Source organism: Carcharodon carcharias, chromosome 8, assembly GCF_017639515.1.
Source record: "Carcharodon carcharias isolate sCarCar2 chromosome 8, sCarCar2.pri, whole genome shotgun sequence".
Taxonomy (NCBI): Eukaryota; Metazoa; Chordata; class Chondrichthyes; order Lamniformes; family Lamnidae; genus Carcharodon; species Carcharodon carcharias.
Genome location: NC_054474.1, coordinates 70,296,765 through 70,319,837, shown reverse-complemented (window position 1 = coordinate 70,319,837; position 23,073 = coordinate 70,296,765). Strand labels below are relative to the sequence as shown.

The 23,073-nt window shown below is 43.2% G+C and overlaps 2 protein-coding genes across 3 annotated transcripts in view; both read right to left on the bottom strand.

The window, feature by feature from the left end:
* The window catches only part of LOC121281450 (semaphorin-4B-like), a 108,883-nt gene extending 108,060 nt beyond the window's left edge, over positions 1-823 (bottom strand). Inside the window, exon 1 of the mRNA XM_041194396.1 lies at positions 703-823. Within this exon, the coding sequence (XP_041050330.1) occupies positions 703-823 (121 nt within the window). The remainder of the gene's footprint in view (positions 1-702) is intronic.
* A 1,115-nt stretch (positions 824-1,938) lies between these two features.
* The window catches only part of LOC121280719 (docking protein 3-like), a 37,099-nt gene continuing 15,964 nt past the window's right edge, over positions 1,939-23,073 (bottom strand). The window contains exons 2-5 of one of the 2 annotated variants that reach the window (XM_041192839.1): positions 19,696-19,992; positions 18,029-18,137; positions 15,486-15,661; positions 1,939-6,896 (exon numbers count right to left, since the gene is read on the bottom strand). In XM_041192839.1, the coding sequence (XP_041048773.1) occupies positions 5,904-6,896; positions 15,486-15,661; positions 18,029-18,137; positions 19,696-19,992 (1,575 nt within the window). In that variant the 3' untranslated portion in view covers positions 1,939-5,903. The remainder of the gene's footprint in view (positions 6,897-15,485; positions 15,662-18,028; positions 18,138-19,695; positions 19,993-23,073) is intronic. The other variant, XM_041192841.1, reaches the window with a different exon arrangement.

Below are 23,073 nucleotides of genomic sequence, written 5' to 3'. Positions count from 1 at the left end.
CTGTAATATGATTTTTAAAAATAAAATCAAATGAAGATAAAGCAAAAACTTTTGGAATTTTAGCTGAGATAGCACATTCTTCATGTGTGACAAGTGAAACCTTGCCCAATGATGTTGCCATTTTTAGTTCGACATTGTTTGGACAGATACATTTATTTTATTTATATGCAATGGAGAATTCAAAAACAACCCTGAGAAAATGAATTAATTCAAGGAGACCAAATTCTGCCACAATTGTGTCTTGCTCAAAATCAGGAGATTCGGACTTAAAATCCTGAACTTAAAATGTATTTATCTTGTAATTAACACCTATTGCTTTTGCAGTGGCAGTTGATGCAGAAGAAAAATGCAAATCAATCTAATTCTTCTTGACCTATGTCTCACCTTGGTGGCTGTTCTGCCCATCCTGCCTGTGCTAACTCTGAAAGAGCTTTCCAACTAGTCCCACGCCCCTGCTCTTTTCCCTTAGCTCTGCAGATGCTACAGAATGTGGGGTTTGATTATTTCTTCCTTTGAAACCTTGAGATTGTGTCAGCCTGCAAGAATAGGACAAAAAAATCTGATAACAAGGAACCCAGCTCTTGCCGTGGTTAACTGACTAAACGGGAACAGAATTCAGTTTAAATAGAAACGTTTTCTCTATTAAATGAAGTACAGTGGTAGAATTTGCTTTTTGGTCGAGGCACACATTAAAACACTCACCAGCGAATTCGCTTGTAGTCCTGGGCATCGAACCAACGTTCAAAGCGAAACTTTTAACTTGAAATAAAACTGCAGGAACCAGCAATTGCAACATTAGCCGGCGGATTTCCTCAGCCGTCATGTTTCCAGGTTTTAGAAAAAAAAACAAAAAAAACACACTCCAGTGATTTCCACAAAATCAGCTCCCTCCGCCTCCCCCCCCCCCCTCCCTATTTACTGTTGTAATGGCAGCACTTGTGTTTTGTTTGTAGCCTTGCATAACATCCAGCCACAGAAAAGTCAGTATTTTTAAACTGTCACTGCAGTTTATTAACTGTTGCCCGGTGCTTTCCCCTTCATTGCAGCGGTTCCATCCACACTGTGCTCCTCATTCCCCGCGATGCTGCGCCCCCGCCTCTTGCCTTGGGCTGGACTCTAGCTGTTCGGCTGTATGGACGCCCTGCACTCTGTGCCTGAGACGCTCCCTCGTCCTGTGATTGTACTGTTAGTGTTGATCAGTCAGCCAAATTCAAAGCCGCCTTTCTGCTGCAGCCCACCAGGTGCACCTCCCTCACTCCGGCAAACCTGTATGCAACCTGATCCGACTGTAATATATTCAGAGAATCAGGATAAGTGCCTTGTCAGGCAAATGGAGGCTGGAGGATCGGCAATACTGGGATTCTACTGCTAACAGCTTGCCTTTCTAATATCTGTAAGCATATTTTATGAGGATTGTTATATTTATGCTGTCCATTTTTTGTCACCTTGGGCCAGTGGTAGATCTGAGTCAAAAGATTATGGATCCAAGTCCCACTCCAGAGACTTGAGCATTCATTTAGACAGTACTGAGGGAGTGCTGCATTATCAGATATGGTATTTTCCATACCCCAGAACAAGTACACTTAGTCAATACAATCAGGAAAAACAGAACCAAGGCCACATCTAGTTAGCCACTTTTTAAGCAACACAAGATCAGTATTTTAAGCAAAGTTTCCAAATAGTCCACTTGAAAAGGGAAAAAGAGGTGCAATGATCTGACTGAAACACGTAGAATAAAAAGAATTTGGGAATAATCTAGTCACTTAATGTCACACCTACTAGTTTGAGATCAGTGTTACAAGTAGCATTTGAATATTGACTTGCATTTATATTGCATTTTATCAATATTAGAAGTGTGATATATACTGATTATTCTGAGGGGGAATGAATATCACTTCTGTTGCAATGTAGGAAAATATGATTAAATGCACACTGTTAAACAGCAAAGTAGAGATATTTATTATTCAGTTTATTCTGGATTACATTGATCTTAACACATAATGAATGTTAAGTGCTCAGGAACATAGAGATGCATAATATTGAAAAAAAAATGCTACAGTTATCAGACAAGTCCCAATATAGGTGTGCAAGTTTAAATATCAAATGCCAGAATTGCCCTTTATGCCCTGTATTGCTTAAAGATGGTATTTTCCATTGGCAGCAATGCAATACTTAGATTCATTGTTATGAGGCCACATTTAAACACAGAAAGGGGTACTCATATGTAAAACAGATTGTCTCGGAAGCCTAAAATATTTTATGAAATGCTGGTGAACTGCAGCACATTGCTTCTGCCTTTAAAGCAGCAACTAATACATTCAGCAATAATGTGGCATAATTTTAGTTTCCTTTGGTGTGAAATGTCTCTTTTTTTCACTCTTGTACTTGCGAATTCCAGTTCTTTCAGTCCCACCTACAATTTTCACTGTATCCAATGCAATTACTGAAATGAGTTTGATTATCCTGCATCACAGGACACATGAAGCAATGTTTGTATTAATTAATCCCTGTGCTTAATCTAAGCTGTGGCCCTTCCAAGCATCACTGGCTAACAAATGAATGAAAAGCTTCTTCACTGCGAATGAGTTACTCTTTAGAATAATGAGTATTTATTTTATTTCTGGGAACCCATCCCACTTTAAATGAAGGCAATATGCCAAGGATTATTCTACTACTGGAGATAGCAGCTTATTAAGTGGAGGGTGGAATGACTAATGCAAGGATAGAGTGGTATCTCTTTAACAGTAATATTCTGGATTTGATATTTCTCCAGGGCCTTTTAAGCCAATAAGAAAGAAGAAAAATGGGGATTTATATAACTCTATCTGTGATCTTATTAAACCTCAAAATGCTTACAACTAATGAAGTGCTTTTGATCTGTAATTGATGCAAAATCATTTCTGATCTGTTCTGAGGTGATGTGAAAGTAAATCAGCGTTAAGTTAGTTTAAAGTACATGTTCTTCCTGCATGACAACAACGTAGTTGGAGCTTACTCCTTAAGAACGCAATCCTCATTGCACAGTGCAGATACACTTTAGAAATATCTCCAATAGATTGAGTGGAGTAGTGGATCAACACATCAAACTTTTACCACTGGCACCTGGATTTGTATGTAACACAAACTCATGAGATGAAGGGGTTTGCTTTCTGCTGGTCCTGTGTAAAAAAGGTTTCAAGAGATTTCAATCTAAATGTGTTTGCTCTTCACCTTTGTGGCTAGATATCCCTTCATTTTTTTTTGTTCTAATGTTTATCTACATTGAAAGAATACCTGCCATTTCTTGGCACATCAGATCCAATTAAAAGTTCCACAGTTGTCACATGCTTATATAACATGGTGTCACCAGAATGTTTTATAGTTCAATTACCCTAAAGTCTGTTTAGCACTTTTAATTTTGTACTGATGCCTCCCAGCTCAGCATTCACACTCCATGGTCAAACAGTACTTGCATAAGCCTATATTATCCATTACTTGCAGAAGTTTATAATTGGCCCTGATTGGTCAAGCTGTCTGGTTTAAATTTCAAACAATGTTTGGCAGTTAACTGTCAGTCACCATCACTGGTGCATTTTCCATGGCAATGCTTCTACCAAATTATTTATTGGCCCTTATATTGGTATTCTTGCAAAATGTCCTGATGAGGGCAAGACAAAAAGCTTCAACATGTCTCTTTTTATTAGCAATATCCATTCTGAATAGTGAATATGGGTCAAATTTTCGTGTCCCAAAAAAGTTGGGAATGGATGCGGGGTTCAGCAAAATTAAGGCCATAGGACTGGAAATTTGAACTTCCACCTCAAAAGAAGCCCCATGGAAACTTCCCATATGCGAGAAGAAGCTCAGATTAGATTTGGATAGTTACCCTGCACGCCAGGCCTATGGTGTCAGGGCTATCATTGACAGGCCCAAGGGAAATCTGTATTTCATGTCTCAAAATATTTTCATTGGGTCAGGTAGGTTTTGGAAACCTTTGGGAAATCTGCCAGGTAAGAGAGTTCAGGAACCATGGGGGAAGCCTGCTAAGGAGTCAGGAATATTCTGACAGGTAAGTGTTAAGTGTTTTGACAACTTCAACCGTTATTATTAGATGCAGTCTGATCAGTTAAATGTATCTTTACTGCAGTGATTGGTCATAGGGCTCTGTCCTGAAAAGACCAACATTTGTGTAAGCATTGAGATGCATTAGAGTAGATTTCCCATTGGAAAGAGTGCTATTATGCACTCAAATCTGTAGAAGAACAGTGCTTGAGAACTCTGTTGCCATTATCAGAAGTGCTTTCAATGTCTAATGTTTTAACTTTGAACAAAAAAATAGTTACCAGCTCCTGTAATTTTTTGAATGACAGGCCACCTGTGTAGCTTAGGAAAAACCCTAGCCATCTGTTCTTTCAATTTCAAAAGATTTCATTGCCTGGAACTGTAATGGTTTGTTTTGGCACCTCAACCCATTATGATTGATTGGCTGAGTTTCAAAAGCTTCCGAAGCTCTTAGTTCAGAAGGTCGTTGTGTACACAGTTTGATTAACAGCATTAGGAGGTTATTAAAAAACTATCTGTCTGTTATTGTTTGTATGACACAATGACCACTTGAGCACATTTAACTTTTTTCCAATGGATCTGGGTTTTTTTCTGTGAAGTATGAATGGAGGTGTGTTTGAGTGACAGCTGTAACATTCTAATTTTTATTTTATTTTTTTCAATTTTTTTTCATGTTCAATTCAGACTGGATAAGTGACTATGGAGGATATATGGGGATCATGGAAGGGGCTTGTGAGGGGGCATTGGGCGATATGATAGTGCGTGGGATGGTGGGGTTGAGGGGCCACAAGAATGATGTGGAGAGCTGGCTCATGTCCCCGAGAATGAATACAGGCCTTTTAAATAGCCCACCTCATCACTCACACTCTTCCAACTCTACTTCGGGCCTGCCTAGTGAAGCAGCAGATCCAAACCTTGCCCGCCATGTCTCTAGGAGGCGAAAAAATGGCAGATATGCAGGAAGTGATGGGTTTGGATTAATAAAGTTGGGAACTGCCTCAACTTGCCCTTCTTGAACCTGTGACAAAAATCCAACCTAATGCCATCATTATACTCTACATGTAAAAAAAACTTTAATTTACTACAGCCCTTACCTTTGATGCCTCACACAGTGAGATTACCAATGTAGACTGAATCTGAATGTGCTACTGATGTGCTACAAATCATGCCCATCAGATGTGAATCCAATTTTACATGTGACTATTTAACAGCCATCAGACAGAACAGAACTTCACACCCTAAATCTGGGTCAGATTACAGTTTAGATCTCAGAGATTAAGGTGGTAGTAGTATTCTACCTCATTGTGTTGTTCTGCTCCCTCACTCTTTACATAAAATATGCTTGTCACCAGGTGGCATTTTATGGCCCCTCCTAACAGTGGTATTTTCCAGTCCTGCTGAAGTCAATGGACTTTTGAATGGCTCACCGCATTTTACGGCCCACCCTCCACTGTGACCAGCCCATTTCCCCACTAGATGGAAAAATACTATATGGACTAGATTTCTTCCACTGGCCTATGGTGACAATCTGTTGTGAGCAGGGAGGTTCTAATAAGAACATAAGAAATAGGAACAGCAGTAGGCCATTTGGCCCCAGGAACCTGCTCTGCCCTGGAATAAAATCATGGCTAATCTGATTGTGGCCTTATATCCACCTTCCTGCCTACCCTCCATAAGCTTTGACATCACTCTAGACCAAAAAAATCAGGCCCAAAAAGATTTGGCCGTCTAGATCACTCAAACTGTAATTGCAGATTATTAGAGAAAAAAGTTTTGAATATGACAAAGTAATTTTTGAATGCCTGATAAATCGCAAAGACCCTTAAAGATGTTATTTCTGTCTTAATAATCATGTGGACACATCACTCACATTTTTTCTCGAGCTCAGATGTTCTACCAGCCCTCTCTAGCTTGCTTTCTCGTGTTTTACTCAATTCTTTAGAATACAGATCATCTAGAAACTCCTTGATACCAGCTGGAAATTTTGCTTTTGTGACTTTAGAGGCTCCAGGGTTTAAGGAAATGTCTCTTTGCTTGTTCTTTGACCCAGGAAGAGTTTGGTGCAGTTCAGTTTCCTTGTTGACTGGACCCATTTCAACATGATCATCTTGTATAGTCTGCTGACTCCATTCACTTCTAATGTTCTCATAATATGGGACAGAAACTGACTTAGGAAAAGGAACGTTCTGGTCTTCATTACTCTCTGCTGAATCTTGGTATTTTGACCCTTTTCTGTCCTTGAGAAAAGATGGTTCTTCCTCAAAGGACAACTGAGTTTCAAAATCAGAAACGTTCTCATACACTGGATCTGTGGAACAGTCATCACTGCAACTATCTCTGTATTTTGTAGAATTAACTGTTGATTCCTCCACCTTATCTTTCGTTGACTTACGTTTAGAATGTTTGACCGTGGCATAAATGACGTGAATTGGGACGTTTGCACCCTCCCTTTCGTTGGTTGTAGGAACTTTCCTTTCTCCCCCTGTGGCTGCACTTGGCACAACTCCACCGAGAGCTGCCTGGCCTTTCCAATCCTGAGGTTTTACTATCTTAGTTATCTTTGGATTCATCTCAGTGACCTGCGCGTTCTTCGAGACAGGCATCATTCCACCTGACGTTTTTTCATCCAAAGATTCCTGAGAAGATGTCATTGCATTAGGTAGTTGTCGACTGAATGCCGTGGAACTCTGACAGCCAACAGAAATTAAACTTAAGTTTCGTTGTATTTTGTCAGACTCTTTTTCTTTAACAGCTGCTTCAATAATGTGGAAAATTTCTCTGACTCCCTTTGTGTTGAATAGAAAAAGGCCTTCTCCTGAATCGCACCTTCTCCCTGCCTCAAATGTAAGTGTCGTCTGCAGAAAAAAAATCTTGGTCAGACCTTATCCCAGAATATGAAATTCATTTAGCTGCATTTGAGTGCATATAACAGTGTAATTTTAGTGATCAAACATAAACCAATTAAATTCTATCAAGGATTAAAAATTCCACACAGCAATTCACCTCCATGAGTTATTTCTAACTGTAAAGCAAGGCAATTTGGAACTTGAGCCTGTTCCACCTCTCAACACACAGGCCTTTTAATCTACCACCCACTAGTCTGTGTGGTTTCTGGAACTCTGTTCTGCCTCCCTTCCTTACCCTCCATGAAGGTAGTTCAAGGTATTTGTTACCCAGATTCCAAATCACCACACTGCATTGCCAGAGTCTCCTCTTATTCTTGTTTGTCCATCCTCTACTATTACTGAATGAAATACATTCTGATGGCTAGTTCGTTAGCTCTACTCTAGACACTGAAAAAGTCTAAAATCTGCAAGCTTACTTTTCTCAGGAACTGGAAATGTAGGTGAGCCATGGAAAAAACCACGGAAAGCCCGCACAAACAGCGTAAGTGCTGTTTTTGTAATTTCCCCAGGGTTTCCACAAACCTTCCATCAAGGGTATGATAGTTGATCAGGATAAGTTCAACCCCATAAACATGGAGCGGCTGCAGGTGGGCACAGGCCCGATTGGTGCCCTCAACTGGGTCTGCGCCGCCATTTTGCACAGGTGGGCCAATTAAGGCCCGCCGTGAATAGCAGGAGTGTGCAGGTTGCGGTGAGCGTGCACAGATCGCTGGGTCCAATGGCGGCCCGGCAATCTGTTTAAAGGAAGGCCTGGCAGCCTCCTGTAGGCTGCTCACAATGACCACTTCCAGGTCACACTGCAGGGGGTCAACTGAACAGAGCACGCTGGAGGGAAGGATAGGGGAGCAGGGCAGGCTACTGGGTAGGCCAGCGGGGGACCAATGCATCCCTTGCTTTTCTGAGGACTGCCTTGCTGCCCTCCTCGAGGAGATGGCAGCATGGCGGGAGGTGTTGGTCTCCCAGGGTGTGAGGAGGAGGCCACCGCACATGACCAAATGTGCCTAGGAGGAGGTGGCAGAGATGGTGAGCTCCTGCGGTGTGGTGCGACGCACCTGGATCCAGTGCCACAAGTGCTTCAATGATTTGTTACGCTCTGAAAGGCTGAGTACCATGTTGGCATTGGGCGTTTAACCCAGCAGGTAGCCTTAGCTTTTGAGGCCACCTCCCCCCCACCAAGTCTAACTGTCATAACTGCATTGAATCATGTTGGTCATTTCTCGTACGCTGGGTGGGCAAGCAGATAGTGCCCATGCTTAGATCAGCCTGAGTGGTTCATGAGGAGATGAGTTCTCCCCCGCACCATGTGTTGCTCTTAGTCATGCATGACTAGTCTGGGGGCAACCTGCAGGAGATGCAGCTAGGCGCATACTCAGAACTTCAACGTGTCCTATTCAGGTGTTGAGATTGTGGAAGGGGAGCCTCAAGGTATCGTGGCCAGGAACCATCTGCTGCCCTCGATGCTGCATGTAGTTGCTATGGGAGCAAAGACTGTGTGTTTCCTAAAGTGATGTACGCAGAATATGTCCAAGTTGGCTGTTGTCAGGGGTTGGGAGCAGGCGGACTATCCTTGTGTAATTGAACAGCAGCAGCAGGGAGAGGGGGCACTGGGGGCCTGATATGGGCCACTGTGGTTGGGGTGCGGCGTGCATGTGCAGGGTCTATGTACAAATTGCCGCAATGAATGGTCTTCTCTGTTTTTCAGGAGAAGAATGCTCACAATGTGTCGGAGCATTTGAGGACTGGAGGCAGCCAGGATCACCTGATGATGTTAAGCCGCTTCGAACAGGAGGCCCCTGGATGAAGTGTGTCACTGTGTGCACGCTAACTGAACCACTGCCCTTATTGTTTATTTCAGCATCTCCAGAGCCTGTCCACCAGGAGGAATTGCAGATGCCCCCCTCACACCTGAGGGCCCTCAAGTGTCACCTGTGTCACACCATTTCTGTGAGACAGGCACCAGTGCAGATACTAGCACCTCGGTGGGCATTACAACATCGGCTAGTGTCCCGGGGCACAGTGGAGAGGGCACTTCACATTCACTGGAGGAGCTGGCAGAGACAGAGAGTGCCGATGGCACCAGCAGTCGGAGGACTGCAGGGGATCAGGCACATGCTCAGTCTGTGCATGGTGATGTGCCTCTGTAGTTGTCTGAGACACAGCAACTGCAGGAAATGCGGCCGGGTGTGCGGGAGCATTTGGGAGTGATACATGAAGCTATGCTTCACTTGGTGTCCGTGGTGGAGGAGTCCATGCAGAGCATCACTGATGAAATGAACCTCATGGTAGAGCGTCATGCTTCCTCCATGGAGAGAGTGGCGACTCTCATGGAGAGGGGCTTCCAGAAGAACAATCAGGTTCTCCGGGACTTGCAAGCCCTCACAGCGCCAGTGGCCACAGCTGGTCATTGCCAATGTGGGAGATGGTGTGGGCTTCAAGCTTCCCAGCTCATTGCCCATCCATCCACGGTAAGCAGGGAGGTCTGGGGTGACCTCACGTCGGTGGAGCTGCTGCCTGATATATCTGTGGGCTCCTTTCAAGGCGCTCCAGATGAGGGCAGCAGCTGCTCCGCCCCTCTCCCAGTGACCGCTTCATTGGGTGAGGCTGCGACGACTGGGGAGATGCCAACTGCGGAACTGGCAGCTCCCTCCCAAGCGGGCCCAGCACAGGCTCCACAGGCCAGAGGACGGCCGCCAAAGTCCTCGAGGCCAACAGGACAGCAGAGTCAGCAGGCTGTTTCAGAAGCCACTCCGAGCGATGGGGCGGCACCAAGACGTGGCACCCATAAACGAAAGCATAAGGCACCTTAGGCACACCACGGGTTTCTCACTGGTGCTTTTGTGTTGGCCCGAGATTAGATACCTATAATTTTTTTTCTGCTTGATTAATGTTATGTCATGAGCCATCTTCACAGGGGATAGCCCTCATCACCCAGCAGCCATCCATCCAGCCGAACTGGAGCACTGAAGAGCCCCAGAACCTGGGAGTGTCCGAGGATAGAGGCAGCATGGGAGCTGCCTGGGTACCTTGCACAGACTTGTAGAATCAGCATCCTGTGATCACACACTATCTGCACATTCATGGAGTGGAAGCCCTTCCTGTTGACGAAGGCACCGGGCTCACCTGCTGGCGCCTTGATGGCCACATGTGTGCAGTCTATTGCACCCTGGACGCAGAGGAAGCCAGCAATGGCCATGAAGCCTCTGGCTCGCTGTATCTGGCTTGCCTGGTTCCAGCGGAAGTGGATGAAGGTCAATGGACGTCTGAACAGAGCGTCTGTGACCTGCTTGACACAAGTGTGTACAGCTGATTGGGAGATGCCACAAAGATCACCCACCGAGCCCTGGAAGAAACCAGAAGCATAGAAGTTGAGGGCAACTGTGATCTTCAGAACTGCTGGCATGGGGTGTCTGCCCAAACAGTTAGGAGAGATCTCAGTGTCAATCATCTGACAGATGTAGTTGACCATATCCCTTGACAGTTGGAGCCTCCTTCGGCACTGCACCTCAGACATATTCAGGTAGCTTCTTCACCGCCTGTATACCCTGGAAGCAGGATAGTGGTGTCTTCTGCTGCCCCTTCCACCTTGGACTACCTATTGGCCCTGCGTCCCCTTGTGCATGCACCTGTACTCCCAAAGGTGGCTCCCCTGGAGGCTGAATGTGCACTCCTGGCCTCCTCCTTATTCTAGCCCTCCCTTCCGCCTCAGAGGAGCTACCTCCAGTGGACATGTCAGAACCCATATCCAGGCTAAAGAGAGGCCTCCGGAAAACTGGAGGTCTGATTAAGATTACTGACCGCAGAATGCTGACCTGAAGGTTCAAGGTACACAGAAAGCTGCTGGAATTCATTCTGAACTACTGCAGATCACACAGGCAAGTTTAAAAAACTTTCTGCAATAAATACTTCACAGACCAGATTCACGACCCCACTAAGCCCTCTTATTCCACCCTTGGACGAGGTTCATAGAAAAGTCTCTTACCCGCTTGCCCGTTGTGCCCGTGCACCAAGCCAAAGATCGCATGGGCACCTGAAAATCGGCTTCGATTGATGAATTAAGGTCCTTAACTAGCCCGTTAATTAATGGGCAGGTGCGCGTCAAACTTCCTCATGCCTCCAGCCAGCGAAATATCGTGATAGCGCAAGGTGACGTCAGGACGCTCGCCTGACGTCACCACGCGTCATTTTACGCTCCCCGCATGTCAAGCAGAAAATTTTGCCCATGGAGATTTTCATCTTAAAAATCAATTAAATGATGTATCAGGCAGGTGCTGTTAATCCTATAGGAGCAATCCTATTGACCAGAGTACTGCCCTGGTAATGAAGGCCACAATCGTCCTGTACCATTGAGAAACTATGCCCAAGATGTTGACAGGTCACCCTTATTGTCACTCACATTAGGGGAATGTGTGAAATGTACCAAAATGATATAACCTTATCGAGCTAATTATTCAGAATGAACCTGGTGGAGACACCGACAACACCACTTGGCCCAGGGGTCCTCCCAATTTTCCATTCGGTGGAAGATCCACAGAAACAGAAGATGATCAGGATAGTCCCTGCAGAAAGTCTACCTGGTAGGCATTGTCCACATGTTTATTAGAGGTGGTATGATCCAGATTAAGCATTGGAAGACAAAGGAAAGGGTGAGATAGGTCTCCACAAGCTAGCCACTATTTTACAATTCTCTTTCAGTCAAGCAATGCAATGGTTGCTCACAGGTTCCAGTGTTACATGATGGCTAGTGCTAGAGAGAAGGAATGAACAAACGAGTGAACTAAATCACACTGCAGCTAGATAGTAGTTTCCTAACAGCATTATGAGAGTACCGTCACTACATGGACTGTAACAGTTAAATAAGGAGATTCAACACCACCTTCTTGAAGGAACCCAGAGATGGGCAATAAATGTCTAGTTATGCTCATATCCCAAGACTGAATTAAGTGTCCCTGGTGATCTGTTCCCCATCTGGAGGGTGTTTAGGAAAAGGGACCCAGTCATTGGAGGTGAAATATATGACTCAATAACAACATGTAGGTGCAGCCAGTGGTGGAGTTAGGAATGGAAATTTGGGTGGGCACCAACTGATGCTGATTGTCCCGATTGAGATGAGGGTAGCTCGGCTTGTAGCCTCAGCTCGCCTCTCTGGTGCTTTGCCCTGGTGAGTGACAAGAAAGACTTGGCTGAGCCAGCGGCTGCTGGGGACAGAGAGAGAGAGAGTCAGGATCCCAGCTGTACCAAGTCTAGAGCAGAGCCATGATTGGTTCATCTGGTCAGTACTGACTGCCCGATTTGCTGTACTAACACAACAAATGGAAATGTGAAGCTGGAATATCAAAAGGACAGAAAGGCTGGGTTTGGAGAGGTTGGAATCTGACCTAGGCATTCCCACAGTTTCAGATTTGACTGGGCCCGAATGCTAATTCTGTGGGCTATGCGTGGCCCACCCTAGCCACTGGGTGGAGCAACCTCTTACTTTTGACTATAATGAAGTTTATCCACTATACTCCAAGAACTAGGTAAAGAGAAATAATCTTGATGAAGGATTGTTACTGCACATCCCGCCTACTTTCATTTAAAAGGATAAGACAAGGAAATATATTTCCTATAAAGAGTCTAAGCCTTTCACTCACATTCCCAAAACAAACAAAATGACCTTGTAGTCGCTTGGTAGTACAGATCTTGAGCGTTGCTGAAAAAAAGAGACATGTTGTCGAGGCTTTTCGTCTTCCACTCATCAGGACAGTTCACAAGAATACCAATAGTAAATCGAACTACAATTTATACCGCATGAGAAGAGAGTGCTAATTGGTTGGCAAGTGGAGTCTAATTAGTAGAGGCGTTGCCATGGAGAATGCATCAGGGAACAGTTAACTGACAAGCTTTTGTTCAAATTCAAACCAGGCGGGTCGACTCTCATTGGCCAAGGCATTGCTGTGGGGAATGATCCAGGGAATGGCTGTCCCCAAAGCTTCTGTTTAGTTGAAAAAGGTGCAATGCATGGACATGCTACGTCTGTCTGCAAATATATGAATATGTGAATATATTTAGCTTCTAGCATGCACAAATGAGCCCAACTGATAATATTAAATTGATTTTCAGTATAATTCTTAGCACAATAGGATTGGTTAATAAGCGTTGTCCAATCACAGAATAACATCTAATGTTGGACACTATGTTTTCAATTTTGCAAGCATGGACTGGTTGGGTATGGTCAGCACCTGCCTGTTATAAACAGCTGAAGAGACGTGCTGTTTGATACTACCCACCGGACGTATGAGCTACATACCTGGCATCACACTGGTACTGAAATTCATATACTTTGATGCTGAAATAGGGTGAATCAAAGCCATCCTGCAGGATAATGGCTATCCTCTTCTGATCATTATCGTTGTATATTGTGCAAAGTCATGAATGTGCCTAAGACTGCTATGTTCAGCCCTGAAAAATGCCCAGTCTACTTCAGATAACCTTGGAGTGGGAAGGTGTCTCAAAAGTTTGAGCAACAGGTGAAGCTAGCTGTTTCACATTGCTACTATGCAGTAGCAACACAAATGGTATTCTCCACTAATACGATGCTGCCATCAAGCCAAAAAAAGCATTCTGCCTATCACACAAATAAGTAATGTGGTATCTGAATTTCAGTGCCAGTGTGATGCCAGGTATCAGCCTTGGCTACCAAAGCCCTAGTCCTTCACTAACTTTATGCCAAAGACCATTCCTGCATGTTACCACTGTCACTAAAATCCTGACCTAAATTCACGGTCCCCTGACCTCAGTCTTCCCAGAGTCAGAGGAAGACTGTCCTGGATCATTTCAATGAGGCTTGGGATTTAAAATGGCCCAGGCCTAATGGCAATATCCCTGTGGGGGATTTCCTTTCCTTCCCACCAGTCCTGAACGTGCTGACAGGAAATAGAAATAGTTTAAGTAAGTTATATTGGTACTTTTAGGTGTTAGGAATGAGTTTTAGCTTTAACGTTTAAGTTTGATTTGTATTTCTGTACCTGTGTATTTCTGTACCTGTGTGTTAAGAAACGTCAAATTGAGTTTTAGTTTCACGTTAAGAGGTGCCTGCATTTCTAATGAGTTTTACGACTCCTAAAGAGAAGTTAAGAAAGCAAGAGTAGAAAAAAAAGACTGCTGTTGCCTAGCAACAGGGGTCCAGAGAGGCAGGTCCCTCTCACAGACACAAAGAGAAAAACTAAAGAAACAACAGATTTGAGTTCACTTTGAAGCCAGGACTCCAGAGACTGGACGCAGGGAGAGGGCACTGCAGAGTGAGGGCAGTTTTTCCAAAAGAACCAAAAGGTCCCAAGGCCAAAGGTGTGAGACAGGAACAGGGGAAAGTCCCAAGCGGACCTTTTAGTCAAAGGAAGCACAAGGACCTGGAAAAGGTCCTGTTAATGCAGTTAATAGTGAGGGGCAGAAAGGCTCCAAGCTTCTGATTTAAAGAGACAAAAGCTGCAGAAAGCAGATTTAAAACAAGAACAGCTTACAATAGGCAAGAAGGTCCAAAGAGAAGACTGAAGGCCTGTAACTCTTTGCTATGGGCATGTGAAGCAGTGGTGTACTGTTGACAGCTGAGTCAGTGAGAGAGAGAGAGTACATGGAAGACAGCTTGAATGTAAGTGGTGACCCAGGGGAGAGGAACATCAGAAGGAGAGTTCAAGACCCTGGAGCTGAACCCTTACCAAAGGCATCTCCGAGAAAGCATCAGTTTGGGAGAAGATTCCAAAGCAAGTTCTTCGAGAGTGGAGATTGGCAACCCTCATGTGAAAGACAGAGTTCAATGAGACAGGTTGGCTCACAGTGTGACAATTGTCTGAGGGGGGTTGAGGAGAGATCCATAGCACCTGGTTGAGGTGGCATCTGTCACTTGATTTCAGAGTGTGGTGTGTCTGACCACAGGTTCCCAATTGGTTTACATGGCCTGTGTATTTACTGTGAACATTAAAATGTAAGATAGCTTTTGTAACTTCCGTTATCCTTGCAAATCTGTACATATCTGTAAAGGTGTAGTTGTGGGTGAAGGAGTATTGTAATATAGTTCATCTTTTCTTCTTTATGTTTTTGTTAGAAGTTCATGGGCTGACTCCAGTGACTCTGTTCAGTAGCCCCTCTCCACATATCTAAACTTACAAATAAAAGTTAGGATCTATCAAGCTAGGTTCCACTCTGGGATCAGGCTTGTCCAGTGATTACTGCAGCTTGGGATCATAACAGTGCCACCAATTAAAATCAAGGCCAATGACTCTTACCTGTTAAAAGTGGCCACATTGCAATACTATCTTTTTGGCCTAATTAAGACCTGTCACTTTGCTCTCTATTCCTCCCAAATACTCCATTGATGTTGGCTGAGTCTCAGGATGTGCACATTCATTGATTTTAATGGGAATTGCCTCATGGCATTGATCTGGAGGCACTTGACTTTGGCAAAACCATCACCATCTGAATATTACTGCAGTTCTCAAGATCAGCATAAAGCATCAGCATCAAGAACACAATTTAACAGGAAAAAGATTAAAGCAGATATTTCACCTGATCCATTCCATATCTCCGAAGATATTGATAAGGCCACTTGTAGACATCTTGCTTAGTTTTGGGATCTTTCAAAATTAGGCTGTCTTTGCCAGCTATTAACAGATACGTTCCATGAAGCTCACATCTTGTTGCAGCCTCAGTCTTCTGCACCATCACAGTGAATTGATTAACAGCTGTAAAAGATATTGTCAATGATTTGATGGCAAGGAAAGTTTACCTTTAAATGGACTTTAACATGAATGGAATGTTTTTGGGAAGAATATTCTGAAACCATTTCTGTCCTGGCATTCTGCTGAGACTTGTAAATGACTTCTTCACAGTTCTTACACCTACCCTTAGCATAAAATTTTAGTGACTGTTATGAAGATGTGTTATATAAAATATAATTCATAATGCTATTAGCTGAACATTTTTATATTGAATTTTTTTGAAAAGAGTATTTTTGCTAAGCAAAGGAATTCTTGCATTGGGACTTCCCAGGGGTTCCCCTGCGCATCTTCTGGGCTATGACCATTGGAGACCAGAAGATCTGGGCCCTCATTTTCTCCTCTCCTCTCACCACAACCCTTATCCTTTTTTGAAGGCAGCAGAGGAAGAGCAAGAAGACAGTAAAGATAAAGACACACCATCACACCCGCAGTCACCAGCTCAGACACTGACACCGTGTGTAACTTAGAGGATAGCATAGAGACAGGATCTGCATATGGTACACCAGACAGAAGTGGGCAGCAGCCAGGGACAGGAGAAAGGGTAGCTTGCTGGACACACCAAAATGTTTGGCGCATTGGGAAGTATGCCAAAAAACTGGCATGCTACATCAAAGAACATGGAGGAGTCCACTACCAACTTGGCACAAGACTTTGAGCAAAACTTGGAGCCCAACGTTTTCAGCATGGAGCTAGAGGCCAACTCCACCAAAAGACTTTTGGAACCAACCATGATGTGGTGACTGATGCCCAATGTCTCAGCTTTCACTACAGCACAAGCAGCACCCACCCAGGTGGAGATTCAGACTGCTGCCATCATGGCATTAGATACCAGTGCTAAACAGGGCTTGCTGGTTCTTCTCCTACAGATCACTAGGATTGCTGAGGTGCTGCTCCAGGGGAGTGTCAGTGGCTTCTTGGAGCACAAATCTGCTGCCCTCTCTCTCATGACAGCATTCATCCTTTCACTACTGCCACTCTGGCAATGCCCCTCTGCTGTTATCTGTCAGTTGACGAGCCAAGACTGGGGCCACACATACTGCGATGGTGCAGTCTCATGCCAGGCTATCTAGGCCTAGACCTGTGCAAGGTCACCCTCAAAGGCCATCTGAAGTCTGTACCAATGAAAGTCAGCAGCTTTCCGCCAGCTATGCAGCAGCCACTGGGGTAGCACTGCATAGGAGCAATTGAGGTAGCAGACACAAGGAGAACAGGCACTAAACAAAAATGCACAAAGGTGATTAGTTTATTTGTGTATGCAATATTGCATGATTTAATGTAGAAACATTGATTGGAATGTATATGTTGTATTGGCTTTTACTTTTGCATTGTGGCCAAGAGGCCAATATGGTGGTCAGTAAGAGGAAAGGTAAGAAGTGTGCGACTGTTGGTGAATGGGAAGCCGTGGTTGTGGTTACTGGCTCTTGAATTAGCTGTTCATGTACAGCATGGGAGAAAATGGCTGTATAAGTTGCAGCCTCCCTTCCTCTTCCACCTCTTCTTTCTTCTAGTGGTTTTTGCTGCTGTGTGTGGCTTCTGCTCATTCTCCCAGTCATGCTCAATTCCAAGAGAAAGGCCTACCTTGCCACACATGTCTGGAAGTATCTGCTTTGTGAACAAGCCTTTATTGTAATTTGACTAAACAGCCACACCACTCCCTGTAGACTATTGAAACTTTTAACAAGTAAGAAAAAGAATGAAAAACGTGGAGATTTGCAGCAACAATCAGAAGAAATAATCCAATAACTAACTTGTAAATAGTTGAAGATCCCTTTAAAGGGCACCACTGTGGATCCTGCATGCTGTTGAATGCAAATTCAGCTGTGGGAGGTTATGAGAAGCTGTAGACTGGAATGTGGAGCTTCAGAATAGCAGCGCAAATCGGCATTCCACATTGACTGCCATCATGATATACTTGCTCTGCTTACTTTCGGTGGAAGTTAGGTGTGAGCATGTGTTAGCTCCTTTACCAAAATGTCACTGACACATTTTACATCAGAAGTGTACACATATGTCATGAACGCCATTTTGTAACCTTAATGGGCCTCGTAGTGCGCAAAAAACAGGCACTACCAAGCCCAGTTTCACCCCTGTGGACTCTGGCCTCATAAACTGGCCACTGCAGCTAATTATACTGTCAATACTCACAATACAATTGATTGTAGCAAATCGGGTGAGGTGGGTATAACATTTTGTGCATGTGATTAGGTAGAATTTGCATGAACAACTTTTGAATACCTGCAATTACATCCTAGTGATTGGTCAGAAGCTATATGTTCCAGACATACATTCACAATGGATAGCACATTCTCCTTATCCCATTTATTACTGCACCTTGAGGTATTGTTGAATAAAGCTCATTTTCTTCCATTATTAATGAGTCGCTGGGCAATGTGCCACTGGACGCAGAAAGATTTTCATTTTGTTTTCTTGCACTGGTGTTCTGACAAGATAGAGGAAGTGAAAGATCTAATTATACACTTGACCTAAAAGTCACAGCAAAGTTCAACTTTTCTTTCCCAGTTAACATTGTTACACTTCAGACTATTAATGTAACAACATCTGAATACCTGCAATTATCCTAGTGATTAGTCAAAAACTATATGTTCTAGACAGATTCACAATGGATTCACATGTTTTTGTTGTATTAATGTAACACGCCAGTTTTGATGGGGACTGCTTGCAAGAGCCCAGTGCATTGAGTTGTCAAAACTGACTACTATAAAGATTCCCTGCAGTGTGCATGGGAACAATATGGTACAGCAGAGGCATAAACTGTGCGTGCTGTATTCCGAAAACATCACCAATGTTACCAATCCAACTGTGTCATTGTGGTGCTTATTGCAAAATATGGTACATAACCTTTTTTGTAAAATTTTACATTAATAATAATATTGTACATTTGAACATTTTAAAACACTGCTTTTATGCTCATTCAGGTGAGGGATGTCAAAGCTGGATAATGTAACACTTCTCAATTTTAGAATCTGGTGGCAGCATAGTGTTCCTAGGTCAGGTGCAGTCTAGTCAAATTACAGTGAAAAATTCCTTCCAATCTATCTGCCCCACTACAAAATGACCAGGCTGCAACCTCAAAAGAGCACTAACACTTGCATTTTCCTATTTCCCATATCAGATATCCTTAGACTATCTGAGTGACATTGTCAATGAATGCAGATATGGGGTAATTCTGTGCTGTATACCAACACCACTGGGAAACTGACTGACACTACCCCAATTCACTTTATACAGGATTCCTAAAACCAACTGACAGAGGGAACTTTTATCAATTAATATGCACTGGATTAAATACTAGGCCCACGAAGTGAAAGGTAGTTTATGAGCTGGAAAAAGGGACAGAACGTGGTATAACTGGGTTCTACTCCCATATCCATTTTTAGAATTAAAAACAAAGCCAAGGCTTCTGGTTTAATTTTACACAGTTTGTTGGTAAAGTTAACTAAACAGCTCAATAGATAAATGAACACTACACAGGGAGTTCAACTTTAAATCTCACTTTGGTTCATTTGTGAGGAGACAATGGCATAGTGGTATTGTCTCTTGACTCGTATTCCAGAGACCCAGAGTAATGGGGACCTGGGTTTGAATCCCATCACGGCAGACAGTGGGATTTGAATCCAATAGAAATCTGGAATTAAATGCCTGATGATGACCATGAAACCATAGTCGATTATCGCAAAAACACATCTGGTTCACTAAGGTCCTTTAGAGAAGGAAATCTGCTATCCTTGTGCCTCCAGCAATGTGGTTGACTCTTAAAAACCCTCTGAACAAGGGCAGTTAGGAATGGGCAATAATACTGGCCTAGCCAGTGATGCCCATATCCCATGAACAAATAAAAATAATTAAAGGCTCTTCATGAAAACAAATATACACAATTGCTCCAGTTTTAAATGACACAACAATATTAATTTATCACATGAAAACAGCAGATCTGATAACCACTAGGTTTGAATTTCAGCTCCCTGCGATTTACCTACCTGAAATGCTAACTCACACAGGCACTTGATCCAATCAAGCAAGTCATATTTTGAAGCTGCCATTATGTAGGTTTTCTCAGTGGTGATTATGCTGAATGTTGACATCTCTTTTGGAGAGTTTTCCACTCTATTCTGACTGATACTGATACAGTCAGCCAAACGAATGATCCTCTCCAGTCTTTTTGGGTTGTATCTGTCCAAGGCATTACTGAAATCCTTTGCATCAAACTGTTCCAATCTGGCAGTGCTGGATGAACTTGCTGAGTACAATACAGACCAGTTCTTCTTCCAAACCTTCTGAAATAACAAAAGGGCTTCAATCACTAAGGAAGAACAGAGAAACTATTTGAAACTCTGAACATGCAAGAACTCTGGTAGGTGACTGAATCCAGATAAACTTTGGTACATCCCAGCACTTTGTGAATGTTTTCAGAATTCCATTTAACTCACTGTTTATAGCAGGAGATCCTCCCTTATATTAAAAGAGGAAGAAAGGGTCAACAACAGTTCCAACAAGGTTGAGATTGAATCACATAGCACACACATTTCTGCATGGACTTCTATATCCTGAGTGAGCTCTGAATGGAGAACAGATGAAATGACAACTTCTCATTTACAGTTGGTATCTAGCTCATGAAGAGAATGGAATTGGAAGAAAACACTTGATTGGGAAAATTAAGAAATGAGGCAAATGCAGTTATAAATAGACAAGTGTTACAACCATATTATTCAAAGTGAGGCAATTGTTTTTGGGATAATCATGTCATAAGAGAAGTACCTATACTGCACCAATACTCCATAACACTGTTGGGACAGGCTGCTTTAGGACTTGCTGTCTAACAGACTGTTTTAGATGCAGGGAAATGTGCAAACAGTATTTTCATGTCCCAGTATATTACGAACTTTCATTCAATATTATTAAACTGGACACAGACTATTAAAATGGCCATTGCAAATCATGTGACATTTGGCATTTCGAGCTTCTGACAGTCCCAAGTCTCAAGCGAATACCTAACTAAATATGGACATTTATAGCCATCTGGGGAATTCACATATCCCCTTGTTTAAGGATAGATCAACACAAAATAATTATAGAATTCCAGCCAACCTGACTCTGGTTCACCCTGGACAAAAGGGAACATTGAAACTCAATGTGTGTAAGACAGATGTGAATGGATCCCATCAACCTTTCATTGTATTATGATAGTTTCCCTCATCCAAACTAATGCTGGTAGAATCTCGATGTGTCAAACAACAATATAAGATGATTGGAATCAATATACACACCAGCTTTTGTTTGGAAAAAGGACTGTGAACTTGTGGAAGTCACATTCTGAGGGAATCATTTTGTTGTCTACTTTTAAAAACCAGCAAGAGGCTGCTTACAGACAATGGTTTCTACCAAAAGCCATCAAACTAGCTGTAAGTCATCCAAGCAGCCAAGGTAATAAACAGCAATACCTTGAAAGTGGGATATTCTAACAGAGAGATGGCCTCCCCAACCCGTTCCAACTTCGAGTTCACCTGAGATCCAAGCCCCCGTAAATCTAACTACAATGAACCTCAAAGCTTACTGAGAATCATTCGCTTTACAAGATTTTCATGTCAACTAAAGCATCACCTTCATCCAAGAAACTACAAGTCTGCCACAAAAGACTGAAATACTTATAAGCTGTAACAGTATATTACCTTCTTCTGTATTTAATCTTTGTGTGTCTGAGAGTCTGTGTGAGACAAGTGAGTGAAACATTGCATCAAATTTGGGGTGAGTGTGTGATAATAAATAACCTTCTTTGTCTTTAAACTCACAGAAAGCTCACTGCTGGAGTTATTTAATTGGAACACTCACTCTGAGGGTAGGAAAACATACACCTCTTGCGTGCAAACATATTGATCATAGGCAGTAAAGGGAATAACAGAAATTCTGTCCACAATATTTTAGTTTCTAAAAGCGTGCTTCTTACAGGGCTACAGAAGTTATAGGGTGTTTATCATTCAATAAGCAAATGTGGTGGTAAGGGGATAACATTTTTTTTAAATACTCATTACCTAAAATATCTTGTGCATTTGTACTGAAAGGCTATTTGGTACTTAAAAACGTATGTAAGGACATTAGTACAAATTAACTTGATTTGGTCTGCACAGGAGTGCTGCTTTGTGTGCATTAGAGTGCTTACGTTGGAGATTGGTGAGTGAAAGAGTTTGGTGAGGAGGTAAGGTGATCCTTTCGTTTTCCACTTTCCTCAGGCTCCAGTAGCTGGCTCTTACTTTGCTACAGGAGAAGCCCAGAAAGCAGCGGGAGCTCAGAAATAGAGAGAACCCATAAAGCAGCGGAGAGAGAGAGCTGGGAGTTTACGGATAAAATCTAAAAGTGACATCACAGGAGTCCTGTAAGCTGATTTGTTGTTAAGTATTGGCCTTTCTGGACTCAGCACAGAGGAGATGATTGGTGAGTGGCAGGTGAGTTATTATATTACATTATTCCATACTGTAGTAAACACATTATATAAAATTTAAGGTATGTCAGCACAGCTTGGCCACATGGAATGTGCATCCTGTGGGATGTGGGAAGTAATGCAGGCGCAAAGTGCCGTTGATGACTACATCTGCAGGGTGTGTCACCAGCTGCAGAAACTTGAGCTCTGGGTTGTGGAACTCAAGCAGTGGCTGGAGTCACTGTGGTGCATCTGCAAGGCTGAGGATTATGTGAATCGCACATTTAGAAAGGTGGTCAGACCGCTTCTAAGAAGTACACAGGCAGAGAAGGAATGGGTGGCTGCCTAAGAGAAACAGGCAGGCAGTTATGGGGCAGATGGGACCTGTACAAGAAGGATGGGTTACACCTTAACAGGACTGGGACTAATGTCCTCGCGGGGATGTTTGCTAATGTTGTTGGGGAGGGATTAAACTAGATTGGCAGGAGGATGGGAACCTGAGGAGAAATTCAGAGTGGAGAGGGGAAAACTGGCAGTGCGAAGTAGAGAAATGTTAACTGATAAGGAGGATATATCAGAAAGTAGTACCAAGGTAAATAGAATACTTGAAGATTTTGATAGAATTAGAATAGGCAATAGTAAGTAATTAGATGGGTTCAGAGTAAGTGGGGAAGTAAAAAAGTTTAAATCAGGGTTAATGTGCATGTATGTGAATGCATGGAGTGTGGTTAATAAGATTGGCGATTTAATTACAGGCACAGGTTGACAAATGGAATTTTGATATTATTGCTATAACGGAGACCTGGCTCAAAGAAGGGCGGGACTGGGCATTAAATATTCCTGGGTACAAGGTGTTTAGGAGAGACAGGAAAGTAAGAAAAGGTGGGGGGTTGGTGTGGGGAGGTTGGGGGGGTTGCTGTGGGGGGTGGGGGGTGGTAGTGGT